Here is a 17,092-nt window from a genome sequence, read left to right on the forward strand (position 1 = left end):
AAACATTAGCATATTTCATCTGACCAATACAAAAAAGTGTTTTTTTTTTAAAATACAAAAAAAGTCAACCTTCAAATAATTATATCAGCTATGCACTCAATACTTGGTCGGGAATCCTTTTGCAGAAATGACTGCTTCAATGCGGCGTGGCATGGAGACAATCAGCATGTAGCACTGCTGAGGTGTTATGGAGGCCCAGGATGCTTCGATAGCGGCCTTAAGCTCATCCACAGTTTTGGGTCTGATGTCTCTCAACTACCTCTTCACAATATCCCACAGATTCTCTCTGGGGTTCAGGTCAGGAGAGTTGGTAGGCCAATTGAGCACAGTAATGCCATGGTCAGTAAACCATTTACCAGTGGTTTTGGCACTGTGAGCAGGTGCAATGTCGTGCTGAAAAATGAAAAATCTTCATCTCCATAAAGCTTTTCAGCAGATGGAAGCATGGAGTGCTCCAAAATCTCATGATAGCTAGATGGATTGACCCTGCCCTTGATAAAACACAGCAGACCAGGGGTGGGCAAACTATTCCACAGAGGGCCGCAGTGGGTGCGGGATTTTGTTCCAACCCATCATGAGGCTAGCCTTTCACCAATTTGGTGTCTTACAAATGCAATCAGTTGATTGCAGTCAGGTGCTTCTTATTTCTGCTCAAACCTCATTGGTTTTAACCGTCTGTGCTGAATCAATTGGAACAAAGACCAGGACCCACTGCGGCCCTCGAGGAACGGTTTGCCCACCCCTGCAGTAGACGAACACCAGCAGCTGACATGGCACCCCAGACCGTCACTGACTGTGGGTACTTGACACTGGACTTCAGGCATTTTGGCATTTCCTTCTCCCCAGTCTTCCTCCAAACTCTGGCACCTTGATTTACGAATGACATGCAAAATTTGCTTTCATCTGAAAAAAGTACTTTGGACCACTGAGCAACATTCCAGTGCTGCTTGTCTGTAGCCCAGGTCAGGCGCTTCTGCCAATGTTTCAGGTTCAAAAGTGGATTGACCTGGGGAATGCGGCACCTGTAACCCATTTCGAGCACACGCCTGTGTACGGTGGCTCTGGATGTTTCTACTCCAGTCTCAGTCCACTGTTTCTGCAGGTCCCCCAAGGTCTGGAATCGACTCTTCTCCACAATCGTTCTTAGGGTGCGGTCACCTCTTCTGGTTGTGCAGCGTTTCCTGCCACACTTTTTCCTTCCCACAGACTTCCCACTGAGGTGCCTTGATACAGCACTCTGGGAAAAGCCTATTCGCTCAGAAATCTCTTTCTGTGTCTTAGCCTCTTGCTTGAGGGTGTCAATGATGGCCTTCTGGACAGCAGTCAGGTCGACAGTCTTGCCCATGATGATGAATGAGCAATGAACCAGGCTGGGAATTTTTAAAGGCCTCAGGAATCTTTCGTAGGGGTTTTGAGGTAATTCGTTGATTCAGATGATTAGGTTAGTAGCTTCTTTAGAGTATCTTTTCATGATATTCAAATTTTTTGAGATAGGGAATTTTGTTTTTTCTTGACTTTTTTTAACAAAAATCCTCAATATTAAAACAATAAAAGGCTTGAACTACTTCAGTTGTGTGTAATGAATCTAAAATATATGAAAGTCTAATGTTTATCAGTACATTACAGAAAATAATGAACTTTATCACAATATGCTAATTTTTTTTAGAAGGACCTATATTAATTTTATTGCTGACACTGCATTTCGGCGTCAACAACATGTTTTGCACCCCCTACCACAAAAGTCAAACTCCGCCTATGGTTACAACCCACAGCTCGTGACCATAGGCAAGGATAGGAACGAAGATCAACTGGTAAATCGAGAGCTCTGCTCCTTCTTTACCACGACAGAGCGATGCAAGTCTGCATCAGCAGATGCCGCAACGATCCGCCTGTCGATCTCCTGCTCCATTCTTCCATCACTCGTAAACAAGACCCAGAGATACTTGAACTCCTCCACTTGGGGAAGGTCCTCATCCCTGAACTGGAGAGGGCATTCCACTTTTTCGCAACTAAGGATCATGGTCTCAAATTTTCAAGGCGCTGATTGTAGTCGAATAGTAGTGGTATGAAAATTTTGTTGGTATCATATTAACGATTTGTATTTATTGTCCCAGTCTTTGAAAGCAGCTTGGTTCCTGTGGGGCTTTTACAGTCCGATAGAGTCCAGTGAGGCATCTAACCCCCCACCATGAAAAATGAAAGCAAAGACAAACACTCATGCTGAGTTAATCCTTTGAGTTACTCTGAGCTGAGGTAATGTGCAATATCTGGACATCTCACGCAACATCATGTATGACTTCCGTGGCAAGAGTTTAATTAAATTCCAAGTTGCGTGACCACAGCGTTATTGCTCCATCCTCCAGTTACTGGATTGCCAAACACAGGCTTACTGCTATTGTGGATATGCGGTCAAGATAAACATACTGTTGATACTTTTTAATTTGGCACTTTGCAGTAACATGCACATGTGCACAAACGGGTCACGGCGACTCATTTAGATTCTTGATGTGACTCACTCAATCAGACCTCATTTACCTACACAGCATTTTGATTGGTGAGAATTTAAGCCTGTCAATTGGTCCCTGTGGCCTCATTGCAAGGTCCCTATGCAGCATGTTTAGCTGATCAAGGACACATTCATTCATTCAGGTTGCATACCTAAACACATCTCGCAAAAGAATTGCTTGACACAAAATAAACAGACACACAAATGAATAAACACACACACACAACAATTGTCTAACTTTGGGTCATTATTTTGAATGTTGGCACTCCTCTGTGGTTAGCCTCAAAGGTTCTTTGTTTTTGTTTTTTTTTTTTGCATGTTCATTTGGCTCCAACAGTAAAGGTGCCGACACTATGAAATATGCAAGGTTGGAAAATATGGGACTTGAATGCCCCCCAGTGGTTGTATTTAAAAAATCACCATGGAGGTTTACTTTGTTTTGTTTGAAGTGTGCAGTATTAGTAAAGAAGCCCTTCAAAAGGTCATAACATAACTATTTTCAGTTCAACAAGGTCCACTAAAACCCTGAGTAAACTGATATCTTTAAAGGCAAACATTGTTGAAAGAAAAGCATGGAATTAAGTTTAGACAGATTGTAGCTGCTCCCTCATTTCTGAAATTGGAGTTGGCTCCCATATTTTTAGACAGCTTTTTTTTTTTTTTTTTTTTTTTTTTTTTTTTTTTTAATTGAATCTGTCCCGTGATGGTAAAATACTGTATGTAAAACAGTAAACACTCAAAGCTTAAGCCATTTGCTCGTGCCTCATTTCACTTCCATGGAAATTTCAACTCCAGACACAAATGAGATACTGTAAGTAATTCAAATGTCTGGGGGGATGAAATTACTTTACACGTTCATTGTCAGGGTGGAATTATTCAATTTTAAAAGGGAAGGTATGAATGAGAAGATTTTCTTAAAGCAAGGATTTTCAGCTAGTTATATCTTTCACATCAAATGGTAGGTACACAGCGTAGGGCAGAAGTTACATGCATAAAAAAAGTGGTGGTTTCAACCTTGTAGCACTGTAGTTATAACAAATGATTCTTCATACATTGGTTTCACAAAATTACGCTATTCCTGAAATAACTCCTCCTCAGTTTATGCATGTTTCAAAATATTGTGTAATATACATTTTAAAGCACAATTTCTGGCAGTTCTTCAGGGCCTACTTGTGTATTTGACCACACTGAGTGGGGCAAGGTCCTTAGCTTCCTGGAGCTTCTCTATCGTGTGAGGTTAAATGGGTTGTCTTTCCTGGGGACACCCCTGGCTCGGGGGGATGTACATCGTTGCACGAGAGAAATCGACTACGTTATGCGAGCCTGTTAAAACCATTTCGACCAACTCTTGAGTGCTGTTCGCGCCATTAAATGGTGGTGAAGCGTTTGCAGATTCAATATCATTGTAAGGTGCCGTTGAGACTTCCCATATTGCATATTGATCCCACACTTTGTTTTAATAAACAACTTAACTGGAGACACTGAACAGCAAAAAAACATTGTGAGGATGCTAATAGGCTGTGTATTGATAGGGAGGACATTGTTAGCTAATGTTGGTATTTATGGGCACATTGTGCACGTGGACCTTCGCTAAGCAACATACCAAAATTTTCGGAATATACTGTAAACCGCGACCCACCAAATTTGACACGAAAACGGTATTTGTTCATTGATAATCCGCACCGGACTATAAGCCGTAGCTGTCCTCACTATATTATGGGATATTTACACCAAAAGATATTAATCGGTAACACTTTATTAGACAGCGGCATCATACGACTGTCATAAGATAAATCAACCACCATGAAGCTTTGAACCACTGACTGCAAAGCTTCATTTCTTCAAGAAGCTTCATTCCCTTGGGGGAGACAGTCAACCTCTGCTGCCAACTATTGTCGACACTGTTTTCATCCAACATGCCTCCTAGCATGCACTGCAGTACTACAGATGTAAATAACAATGAAAATTCATGTTCTGTAGTAATTATTTCTTCAGTTAATATTCCAGGTGTTTCATTAATTGCTTATTATATTATCTGGCTTTCGAATGAATGTAAAAGATCCAAGTAGGACATAAATGGAGTTAGTTACATAATTTGCGGGATGACACTTAATGACATCTGTCATAGGCATTCATTAATGCCCATGATAGTAGTAGTCTTATGACGCCGCTGTCAAATAAAGTGTTACCTTTTAACCCAAATAAATCAACAAATAAGCCACACTGGACTATTAGGAGGGAAAAAAGTAGCAGCTTATAGTCCGAAAATTACAGTACCGGTAATTAATTTCGAAAGTTGAATGTGTACAAATATACAGTTTAGATGTTTTTGTGCCAGTTGATAGTTTACTATGACAGTCCAATCCAGTTGATAGTTTATTATGACAGTCAAATTCACATATGTCATGAAAAAGTGTAAATATTTTCTCTGCAATCATCAGTTGATTTTGCCTCCAATCATTCATTAATTGATTTATTATCTGAGCATCTTTTCCTCACAAAAATCACAGGGGTGAGGGAGCCTATCCCAGATGGCTGTGGGCAGTAGGCAGGGTACACCCTGAATCGGCTGCCAGCCAATGGCAGGGCACTAGGAGACAAACAGCCATTCATGCACACACTCATGTCTTGGGACAATTTGGACGGTTCAATCAGCCAACGATGCATGAATTAGGAATGCGGGAGGAAACCATGGGAGGACCCAGACAAAACCCACGTAGATGTGGACAGAGGGGCCGGAGCCTGTGATTGAACCCTTGTTTTCAGAGCTGCGAGACAGACATGCTAACCACTCAAGCACTGTGTCTCCTGCCTCCTATTTAAAAAAGCAAAAGGCAAGAAAATGATTCAAAAGGAGTGTATTTTTGTGCCTTTCTGATGCCAAAATATTGGTTCTTGACATTTTACTGCTGTTTACCTGCAAACATGCATTAAAGAAAAGTCATCACATTATTTCATTTTTGATTCTTAAAAGAATATCATTCATTTTCTACTTCCACCTTCTTTTCTTGAGGGAACTGCATAGAGCTATATTGGGCCCAAATATTTACACTCCTGCTTAAGCATTAGTCTTGTGATGTAGACGAGCTAAAAGTCTCCAGAAGGGAGCTATGGAAACGTGGGAGTGCATTAATGTGTAGTAGATTTTTCATGCTGCTTCAGAAGAAAGGTTTTTTTTCTTCCAGTCTTTTCAGCTTTATTCATTTCCCTGTTTCCCTCATCAGGTGACCTTACCATCTATCACTTTATATTTTGGGGTATACGGGGCCAAGTGAAGAATACTACCACATCAATGTTGAAAACACAATTGCGGAGGGCCTTAGAATTCTCATCACATTTCCTCTTCCTCCTCCCCTTTTGCTACCCTTGTGAAATGAAGGATGACGATCAATTACCGGCATTTTATTTTTTCCCCCACATACTGTATCCATATGTTTGAAATGTTTCTAACAGTGTTATTATAAACTAACAGACTTTGCCTGTCCTGTAGTAATACCCTAGCTAATGAACTATGTAATCTGTTTATTTAGGCAACTCACCTTCTGAGGAATCAGAGGAGCATGACAAGGAACCTAGGACTTTGACGTACCCTGCATACATTGCTAGCCTGCTGGACGCAGGAGCCAAGCGGATGGCAGCCGGGGTCAGGATGGATTGCACCAGCCAGGGCCAATGCCCTCGTTCATGCCATCTCTGCCATATGAGCCCGAGGGCAGCTCAAGGGAGACAGCAATCCGAGCCTGTTCTATTGCAAATCACTAAGGCAACGCCTATCTATGAATTGGTGTCCAACAACGAGACATACCAGGTGTGTTGAACTTTATCTTTGATACTGTATGTATAACAAACAATTTGGAACTGTAATGTCTAGAGTAGAGTAGAGTACAGTAGTTTGGCCTTTGTTAAGGCTCTTCAGCCGAAAAGTGCATGGATTTCAATAAATCTCAAATATAAAAAGAAATACAGGGATACCTCGACATACGATCGCTTCGACACATGATCATTTCGAAATCGGACGTGAAATTTTACCCACCATTTGTTTCTACATCCGATGACATGCTTGAAATACGACGATTTATGACAGCCCGGCAGTATCTTTTTTTTCCCACAAGACGGATGCATTGCAGATTTTCTTGAGAGAGAAATCAACACGGGTTCCAAGAATGTTAGTGCAGGTGGTGAAAAAAGGAAAAGGTGAGGCTTACCATTGAAATGAAGACGGAAATGATAGGAAAATATTAGCATGGTGTCCGCATCCGTGAACTGGCCCGACAATACGGCCGCAGAATGTCTACAATCATGGCAGTACTCCACCGTTCGCCAGTCTTTATTTGCCTGGCACGGCCAGACTGTTCTCCCTGTGTTTTTCAAACACTGAGAGTATAGTCTTGGACCCAGCCCATTAACGGCCTCTCGAGCAAGTACAAAATCAATCAACAAATCAGATTCGTTTATTTGCGTGACGTGTTCTTAACGAGCAACGTCACTGTTCCGCGTCGGAAGTCGTCTCCACAACAACACAGATGGCGAACAGGAGACCCGAGAATATGTTCCAATCCACTGTAAAATCAGTTTTAAATGACCAAAAACACATCGACACAAGTCATTGAAAACAGTCTGTCTCGCGCTAGCCATGTTGAATAAACTCCACTCTCCTCGTATGTTTACTTCCGCGCGCAAGTCCCTCGTCCACTCCACTGTCTGTTTGCTGTGGCTTGCTCCACCCTGGGAATTTTATCCGCTTAATGGTGGCCAGACTTAATAGCTGGAACAGTCTGGAGTACCAGGCTAAGTCTTTATGAGTTAAGGTGACAATTATTATTATTGTAACATCGTCAAAGAAATTGCCAGCTGCCTCAGGTTTTTAATCATTTATTTCAGAACAACACAACATGCCTACTGTCCCCCGCAGCAGGCGCCCAACGACAGAATATGAAAAGTGAAAGTAAAAACTGTAATACACTCTCCCTCACTCTGTCGTCAGTCACTCGGTGCGTTCAGGTACACCATACAAAATACCGTATTGGCCCGAATATAAGACGGCCCTGATTATAAGACGACCCCCTCTTTTTCAAGACTCTAGTTTAAAAAAAGACTTTTTGAACACCAAGGTAATTTTTATACAGAAAATAATTACAGTACATCTGAAACAAATGATGATAACAATATATTTGAGAGAAAAAGCATGTTATTTTGCCCCATTCAAATGTTAATATCTGAAAATTGAAATATGTAAACTAAAGTGCAATCACATTCGTAAATGAATGGCTTCTGGTTTTTGAAATGTAAATAACCAATCTATTGTGATTAAACAGCAAAATTGCAATAACTGCATTAACCATCAAAGTGAAGTATAACTGTAACTGTAGTCTTGAAACAAATCTGAATAAGGAAAAACAGTGCAATAAAGTAATGCAAACTGGTTAAACTAGTAGCTGAGATCTGTCATGACAGAACATCGTTTCAATGATATCTGGCGCCATCTAGGGTCGTGAATGGGGAAAGTAGCTGAGATCTGTCATAACAGAACATCACTTCAATGATATCTGGCGTCATCTAGCGTCGTGAATGGGTATAATGTCTAGACCGCGAATATAAAACGACCCCCTCTTTTTCAATCTTATTTCAATGCAAAAAACACCATCTTTTATTCGGGCCAATACGGTACATCCTCCACATTAGAACCCGATTTGTTACATTATTACAGGTATTATTCTTGTTCTTATAACTATTATTATATTATTATTCCGATTTTTATTCATAATTTAGTTGTTTTGCTCTTTCTAATTGCTATTTGCAATAGTAACAGCGGTATTTATTAAGGATTTAGTGTAGGTTTTCAGGCTGTGGAACGAATTAATGGAATTATAATGGATTCTTATGGGAAAATCAGGCTCGACATAAGACCATTTCGACTTACAAACAAGGTCCTGGAACGAATTAACTTCGTATGTAGAGGTACCACTGTATATGGATTGGAACACCCCACTATACACCGGTACAATAATAATACGCTCAAGAATGGCATATATGCACCGGTTTATCTGGCCACCGATCTTCACCGCTTAATTTCCTTGTGATCGCTAATCTAAAACTCTTTTTTATTATTATTTGTCAGTCGAAACACATAATTTGTGTCTTCTAGGCACCCCAACAAGCCACCTACACTGCTGGCCTAAAGTATTGGCACCTCTGCAATTCTGTCAGATAATGCTCAATTTCTCCCAGAAAGTGATTGCAATTACAAATGCTTTGGTAGTAAGATCTTTATTATTTTGCTTGTAATGAAAAAAAACACAAAAGTGAATGGAGAAAAAAAATGAATCATCATCATTTTACACAAAACTCCAAAAATGGGACAGACAAAAGTATTGGCACCCTCAGCCTAATACTTGGTAACACAACCTTTAGACAAAATAACTGCAAACAACCGCTTCCTGTATTCATCAATGAGTGTCTTACTAGAGCTGAAACGAATACTCGAGCAACTCGAGTAACTCGAGTTTAAAGACTGATCCGAGTAATTTTATTCACCTCGAGGAATCGCTTAATTTTGCCAGCTCTAAGCATCACATTTTGCCCGGACTATTTTTAATGCGGGACAACGCGCTGCTGTCACGTGCGTAGAGGAAGAAGCAATAAAAAAAATATATTAAAAAACTTTTCTGCAGCCGACAGCCGCTACAAACTACGCCGTCGTTGCTAAAAACTACCCTGCATGATGCGGTGTTAGCAGGTAGCATCTGATGTGTCTCATACTGTAGATATCACATATATGTTGAACTAGATGCGAAATGACAGAGTCAGCGGTGTTAGTAAACAGCCGCCATCTTAAAGCAGTACACTTCTCAGCGCTAAGATTATAAGAAGATAAGATTAACGTTACTGTAACTCGCTCACGTACGTAACGTTAGCCCTGCGGAGGGCTAGGTTTCTATTAAGACCACTGTCGATGCGTGGCAAACGTGTCTTACATACAGGCTTTATTTAATCTGTGAAACATAGCGCTGTAGAGTGATGAGGGGGTAAAATGAAAATATGATCAAGCTAACAGTCAATTTTAGCTCAGTAGTTATTGCTGGATAAAACACCAAGTAGCACTGGCCCCTAATGTGCTCCAATACAGCAGGTATCATACTGTAATGTTGACAAAGAGTCACCCGCTTCGTTAGGTTGCAATTATTTCTTTTTTGGGAACTTGTGGAACGACAACAACAACAGGAAGGCATGTCTCTCGCTCTCCCGCACCTCCCTCACCAATACATTTATTTTGAACACTGCAAAAACTCAAAATCCTATCAGGAATTACACTTTTGACTAACTTAAAACTTAACTAGAACTTTAAAATGGCTTGACACAAATGGAAATTCAATTGAAACACGTGGGAAAACACATAACTTTTAAGTGATGTGTGTTATCAAGCGTAATGGCATTTTTAGGTAAGAAATATATATATATTTTTTTTATAAGATCTAAAAGTTTTTGAGTTGACTGAAAGCAGTGAATTGGTCTTTTTTTTATTCTAGTCACATCTGAGAGGCAATTGTTTTCAACAATGTTCATCGAAAATAAAGACATTGATTGACTGAAAATGGTTTATTGTTAGATGAAATGTCTTTTTTCTCATGTATATTTATAATTGCTCTATAATTGCTCTACCTAAAAAATGTTTTATCCGATTACTCGAATAATAGATAGGATTTTCAGTCGATTACTCGATTACTAAATTATTCAATAGTTGCAGCCCTATTCCTTACAATGCTCTGATGGAATTTTAGACCATTCTTCTTTGGCCAACTGCTCCAGGTCTCTGAGATTTGAAGGGTGCCTTCTCCAAACTGCCATTTTCAGATTTCTCCACAGGTTTTCTATGGGATTCAGGTCTGGACTAATTGCTGGCCACTTTAGAAGTCTCCACTGCTTTCCCTCAAACCATTTTCTAGTGCTTTTTGAAGTGTGTTTTGGGTCATTGTCCTGCTGGAAGACCGATGGCCTCTGAGGGAGACCCAGCTTTCTCCCACTGGGCCCTACATTATGCTGTAAAATTTGTTGGTAGTCTTCAGACTTCATAATGCCATGCACACGGTCAAGCAGTCCAGTACCAGAGGTAGCAAAGCAACCTCAAAACATCAGGGAACCTCTGCCATGTTTGACTGTGGGGACCGTGTTCTTTTCTTTGAAAGGCCTTGTTTTTTTTCCTGTAAACTCTATGTTGATGGCTTTTCCCAGAAAGCTCTACTTTCGTCTCATCTGACCAGAGAAAATTCTTCCAAAACTTTTTTGGCTTTCTCAGGTAAGTTTTGGCAAACTCCAGCCTGCCTTTTTTATGTCTCTGGGTCAGAAGTGGGGTCCTCCTAGGTATCCTACCATGGAGTCCCTTTTCAATCTGAAGATGACAGATAGTACGGGTTGACACTGTTGTACCGTCGGACTGCAGGACAGCTTGAACTTGTTTGGATGTTAGTCGAGGTTCTTTATCCACCATCCGCACAATCTTTCGTTGAAATTTCTAATCAGTTTTTGTTTTCCGTCCACATCTAGGGAGGTTAGCTACAGTGCCATGGGATTTACGCTTATTAATGACATTGCACATGGTAGACACAGGAACACTCAGGTCTTTTGAGATGGACTTGTAGCCTTGAGATTGCCCATGCTTACTCACAATTTTGCTTCTCAAGTCCTCAGAAAGTTCTTTGGTCTTCTTTCTTTTCTCCATGCTCAACGTGGTACGCACAAGGACACAGGACAGAGGTTGAGTCAACTTTAATCCATTTTAACTGGCTGCAAGTTTGATTTAGTTGTTACCACCACCTGGTATGTGCCACAAGTGATTTGTGCTGTTAATAACACAAACTTGAGAAGCATCACATAATTTTTCAAAGGGTGCCAATACTTTTTGTCCGGACCAGTTATGGACTTTTGTGTAAAATGATAATGATTTCAGTTTTTTTTTTTTCCATTCTTTTTTGCTATTTCATTGCAAGCAAAATGAATGAAGATATTACAACAAAACCATTGCAAAATTGCAATCATTTCAGGAAGAAATTGAGCATTATCTGACAGAATTGCAGAGGTGCCAATACTTTTGGCCAGCAGTGGAGCTTTTGTTAACAGCTTCTATAACATTGTTCACTTCCCATCCGTCACGAAGCAACAAACGCAAATAGCAGGTATCTAGCCTGAAAACATACATTCAGTGGCAATACGCTGTTACACTGTAGACAGCAACCTAGTCAAACAAACGTGTCTTCTGTGTGAAGAGTTCCTAATGAAAATATATATACACAAAGAAATGCAAGTCAACGTCCATCCAATGACATCCTTGTTTTTTTATTATTATTTTAAGAATACACTAAGGACATTTGTGTTCATATCACTCAACGAACTGGATCGTAACATGTTTTCTTTCGGCCAGGTGTGGAAGGTTGTTGCCGAAGCAGTTCATTTCGCGTCTTTTTCGTGGTTTTCCAGCTAAGCAGTCATTGCGCAAGTGACAGCGGTGTTAAAAGATTATCTGTGACAGTTTTGCCCTTGTCCACTACATTCCCAGACAGTCTCTCTCCACTGGGATGACTGGGGTCCTTGACAAGATATGTCAAGGTGCTACAGAAATGTGTTAAAGAAACTTCCATTCTGGGTATGATGGCTCAGTCTGCTAACATCACACCGTGCTGTGTTTTGGTGTCCCAACCTATTGACCAAATCGATATAGTAGGTCAATACTGCCGTGTCTCCTCTAGCAAAATGTCAGTGTCAATATGGTGTGGTGTATTCTTCTGGGGTGTCAGGAATCAGCATAGATGCAGCAACTGGAATTAACAAAGGTTAACTGGAGGTTGTTGGTGTTGCGCGGGTGGAAGACTGAAAGCATAAATTAATATTCAATACAATAAGAGTCCTTAAGCTTGACCAAGAATTTATATTTTGTATGACAGGCTAGATTTACACAGGACTCAAGTGATGGTTCATTAAAATGCATGAGCTGTGTTGTTTTAGAAACAATCACATATGGGAATTTCATATGGCAGGAACTAAGAGTGCATACTATTTTATTGCAGAAACAAATGAAAATACATAAGTTTGTAATATGTTTCTGGCGACCATGAAAATCACATTTTGAGATCACCATCATCCAAAATAGAATGGCTGCAAAATGCCTTGTCCGTTTTAGCCATAGTACACAAGCTAGGAGTTATGGAAGCCATTTATTTTCATTCAATCGCTGCACATTTTGTATCCCACCTGATTGCTTATGGCACATTAATGTCGGTGGGACCGGTCGTTTGAGTCTCTCGGGCCAACAAACAAGCTCCAAAACAGCCCAGTATCCACATTTTATCTTTATTAAGCTTTGACGGGATTGAAAACATGACACAACAAAAACTGAGAAATGTGACAAACTCATCATAACATGACGGGCCAGGAGAGAACAATAAAGTCCTCTGTACTGGTTGAAAACGGCTAATTGGCGCTAGCATAGCACCTTCTCATCATAGCAAGCAGTCGATATCCATCCTTTGAAAAACGCTCTTTTTTACATAGTATTGGATGGAACTCCATTCATATATGAAATCTGATGAAGTCTGATAAAGCTAGGGTGACCAAACGTCCTCTTTTGCCAGGACAAGTCCTATTTTCACGTAGTATCCTCGTGGTCCGGGCGGGTTTTATAGATTCATAAAAAAGTCCGGTTTTTATGATTTTTCACGGGACCAATTTGAAGAGAATCCCTCCAGCCGCTGAGTGGCAGCAGGTGACATGGCTCCTACTAGAAGGGAGGGAAGGAGGAGTTCTTGTTTTTGTTGGCAGTTTACCCCTATCATGAGGCATTACCGCCATCTACTGGGTTGACGGTTTGGCCACAATGCCTGCCCAGTTGTCAAGTTTTTTTACGATAAATACGTATATAATGGCAACTATTGACTTCTGTCGGAGCTTTGACTGTAAAATCCCAATTGGTGTCGCATCGTTGCGCTGCCAATGATTGCAAACTTTTATAGCAAAGTTTGATTTTTGCCCCAGCTAGCTATCAGTAAGCTAAACCGCGCTAGGCATTATGGGAAACGTAGTTTTTAACTGCTACGTTGGGAAACATGCTGGTTGAATAGTTTGTCAGTTTATTTCGTTTTTTGTTTGTGTGCAATCTAGAACATTGAATGAGAATATCAATTGAATGGGAATAACAATTTGTCAAGGACAATTGTCGTGATAGTAATTTATAAAAATGTTGAGTTGGCACATAGCCTACTGTGTGTATGTGTATTGACTGGACTACATTTCTATGGGTCTGCATTATATATTATACGTATATATATATATATATATTAGGGCTGTCAAAATTATCGCGTTAACGGGCATTAATTAATTTTTATAATTAATCACGTTAAAATATTTGACGCAATTAACGCACTAGGCCCGCTCAGACAGATTTAAATGTCAGTACAGTGAAAGGCCAGCTTGTTAATTGTGTTTTATGGAGTTTTTCCGCCCTCTGCTGGCGCTTGGGTGTGACTTGCATATGTTATGTGGCGTAATGTCGCCCTCTGCTGGCGATTCAGTGCAGCTGATTATTTGGGTTTCGGGGCGCTTTTCTGACGTGATTATATGTCGACGCGAACTCACACTAATAGACAGTGCTATTCAGACCAGCTAACGTCCGCATCCAGTATTCAGTGGCAGTCCTCATAGCCCCATCACACTGTTTGTGTCTAATACATGCATCGCTTGTGAGTTATATTCCTCCTTTGTTTATATTCATGAGCATTAGATAGTTATTGATGATGTGTATTTGAATTTGTTCACATATATGGTAAAATGCAGTTACAGTGTTAGATGCTTGTGAGCTAATTGGCTAGTGCTACTGCTCAAATGGACACGTGTGTGTACATTTTATGTTATTTTGTGATTTATGCAAGTTATACATTCCCTTGTTATTTTCAGTTTTACAAAAATACAAGAAACGTGCTCCTGTCAAAAAGAGATGACTTCAGTAAAGCCCATGCAACTTTGCCACACTGTCTGATTTCTTTTTGGAACTTATGTTCGCTATCTGTCAATTTGTGTACTCACACACATAGAGGACAGAATAGGGCTACTAGTTTATTTTTTGATTGAAAATGTTACAAATTTTATTAAAACGAAAACATTAAGAGGCGTTTTAATATAACATTTCTATAACTTGTACTAATATTCATCTTTTAAGAACTACAAGTCTTTCTATCCATGGATCACTTTAACAGAATGTTAATAATGTTAATGCCATCTTGTTGATTTATTGTTATAATAAACAAATACAGTCCTTATGTACCGTATGTTGAATGTATATATCCATCTTGTTTTATCTTTCCATTCCAACAATAATTTACAGAAAAATATGGCATATTTTATAGATGGTTTTAATTGCGATTAATTGCGATTAATTACGATTAATTAATTTTTAAGCTGTAATTAACTCGATTAAAAATTTTAATCGTTTGACAGCCCTAATATATATATATATATATATATATTTTTTTTTTTTTTTTTTTTCCAAAGTGCATTTTTCCATCCAGACTGAGGGGGCATCTTTGAGTGAACTTCGAGTAAAATTCAAGTATCTTGAGGCCGGGCTGAGTGTCCTCTTTTTTGGGAATCAAAATATGGTCACCCTAGATAAAGCAGCAGGCAAGCTTTATCGGCACTAGTAACAGCCAAAATGTTTAACAATCCATGGTTCAACTTAAATGGTTACTATGTCGTGGCACCAAAGGCCTTCTCTTGGTAACAAGTTGATATTTACATGGAAAAGCTTGCCTTCTCACAGTATTTGGAACACTAGCACTAAGCTAAGGATGCATTTGCATTGGAACTTGGAGCACACAAGAACTGAAGAGTGTTGTCATTATGTTGCATCGGGTCACTAAGCAAAACTAAATTAAAAAAAAAAAAAACGAGAACACATGAATCACTTCTGTCCGAAAAATCCATAAAAAAGACTCTTAGTTATAAAATACCATGTGGTTTTGAAAGAATAGAAAAAAGTACTTTCTCATATTCCAAAAGTATTGGTTATTAGAGCTGATATCAAGTACTCAACAATGTCTTTAGAATTGCAGTTTTTAAGATTCATCTTACCAGTCATCCATTTGTTCACACAATTATTATTGTCCTTCTCTCTGCTTTTTTTGCAGGCTCTTCAAGAGGCAATGATGAGCATGCTGTGGTGTTCAGCGAGGGGAGACGTAATTGATGACTGGTGTCGGTGTGATTCCAGTGCCTTTGGAACCGATGGACTCCCTACTTGCGCACCACTTCCTCAACCAATGTATGCAAACAATGCATGTTGTAGAAATAATCCTAACTTGCTATGCAAGTCAAACTACTTCTAAATTATGACGAAGAAAAAAGTCGATTTTCTCTTTTTACGGATTCTTTAATTCACTTAATGAACAAGAGATGACGTCACAGAATTCAGGAACAAAATGAAAGCAATAATCACCTCAACTATATTTATTAAGAAAAGAACAAAAGCTGGCTGGCCATGATTGAATCCCCTAGAGCAGGGGTCCCCAACCTTTTTGACACCACGGACTGGTGTGATTTGGGTCTTTTTTTCACGGACCGGTGTTCTGTCAAATTTTGTACCCTTATAAAATTTTGCTCCCAAAGCTTTTGTGGCAGTGAAAAAAGCCGTCTTTTATATTCAGTTGGACTCTCAATGTTATCCAACGGTGCTAAAAAAACTATTTACTATATAAACATACATGTGCAAGACGAAAATGGCGTAAATTAATGCTTAACGGCACGGCGAAGTCGTTAAATGAGAGAGCTGCGTGCAGTTGTTGTGTAAAAATTGATGTATGAGCTTATGATGTAAATAGTAATGTAAATGTAAATGCACCTGAGCTTATTTCATTGAGACGAGATGGTCCCGAGATGGGAAAGTGAGAGAAGCCCGCTTCACAAAGATACAATGTTGGAAATTGTAGCACATTTTTCAGTGCTCTGCTAGCGATGTCAGGATTATCTGAAATGACTTTAATCCAGAACCTCGGTAGAGTTCGTACGTTTAAGGTCGCCGTCATTTGCGATCTCTACAAGCTGATATTCCTGTTGCACAGACATGCTCGAATCACTCAGTTTATTCACATACGGGTCACGAATCCACTCCTTCGCAGTTGGTGGCTCTTTAGTGATTGGGAAGTAGCATAGATTTGGTTTTCTTCGAGGTTGTAGGCTCATCTTCTGGCTCATGAGGTTCCCTTTTCCCTGTAAAAAATCTGTCCAAAGACGTCTCTTTTTCAGTCATTCTAGTGTGGGGGCTAATTATTTCCGGGAACAAATGTGATGGGAGACGACTTACGTCATACGTTATTATCGAGGCCAAGCGCACATAGATATACAAAACAGAATGTACTGCTAACAGTCCAATCAATGCATTTCTATCACGACCTCCTATCCTGTAGTTGTATATCTAGAGTAGACAGGGATATTGGTGTGTTAAGCGACACAGGCCAAAGTCAATCGGCGAGAATTCAGTTGTTAATAAATGATTTATTATTTCTGCGCAGCCCAGTACCAAATGCGCCATGGACTGGTACCGGGCCA

General features: G+C 39.8%; 1 protein-coding gene across 8 annotated transcripts in view; it reads left to right on the forward strand.

The window, feature by feature from the left end:
* The window catches only part of astn1 (astrotactin 1), a 506,238-nt gene that overhangs the window by 429,624 nt on the left and 59,522 nt on the right, over positions 1 to 17,092 (forward strand). For all 8 annotated transcript variants that reach the window (XM_057856766.1, XM_057856768.1, XM_057856762.1 and 5 more), the window contains exons 18-19: positions 6,037 to 6,314; positions 15,676 to 15,809. In XM_057856766.1, coding sequence (XP_057712749.1) covers positions 6,037 to 6,314; positions 15,676 to 15,809 — 412 coding nt within the window. The remainder of the gene's footprint in view (positions 1 to 6,036; positions 6,315 to 15,675; positions 15,810 to 17,092) is intronic.

Source organism: Corythoichthys intestinalis, chromosome 14, assembly GCF_030265065.1.
Source record: "Corythoichthys intestinalis isolate RoL2023-P3 chromosome 14, ASM3026506v1, whole genome shotgun sequence".
Lineage (NCBI taxonomy): Eukaryota > Metazoa > Chordata > Actinopteri > Syngnathiformes > Syngnathidae > Corythoichthys > Corythoichthys intestinalis.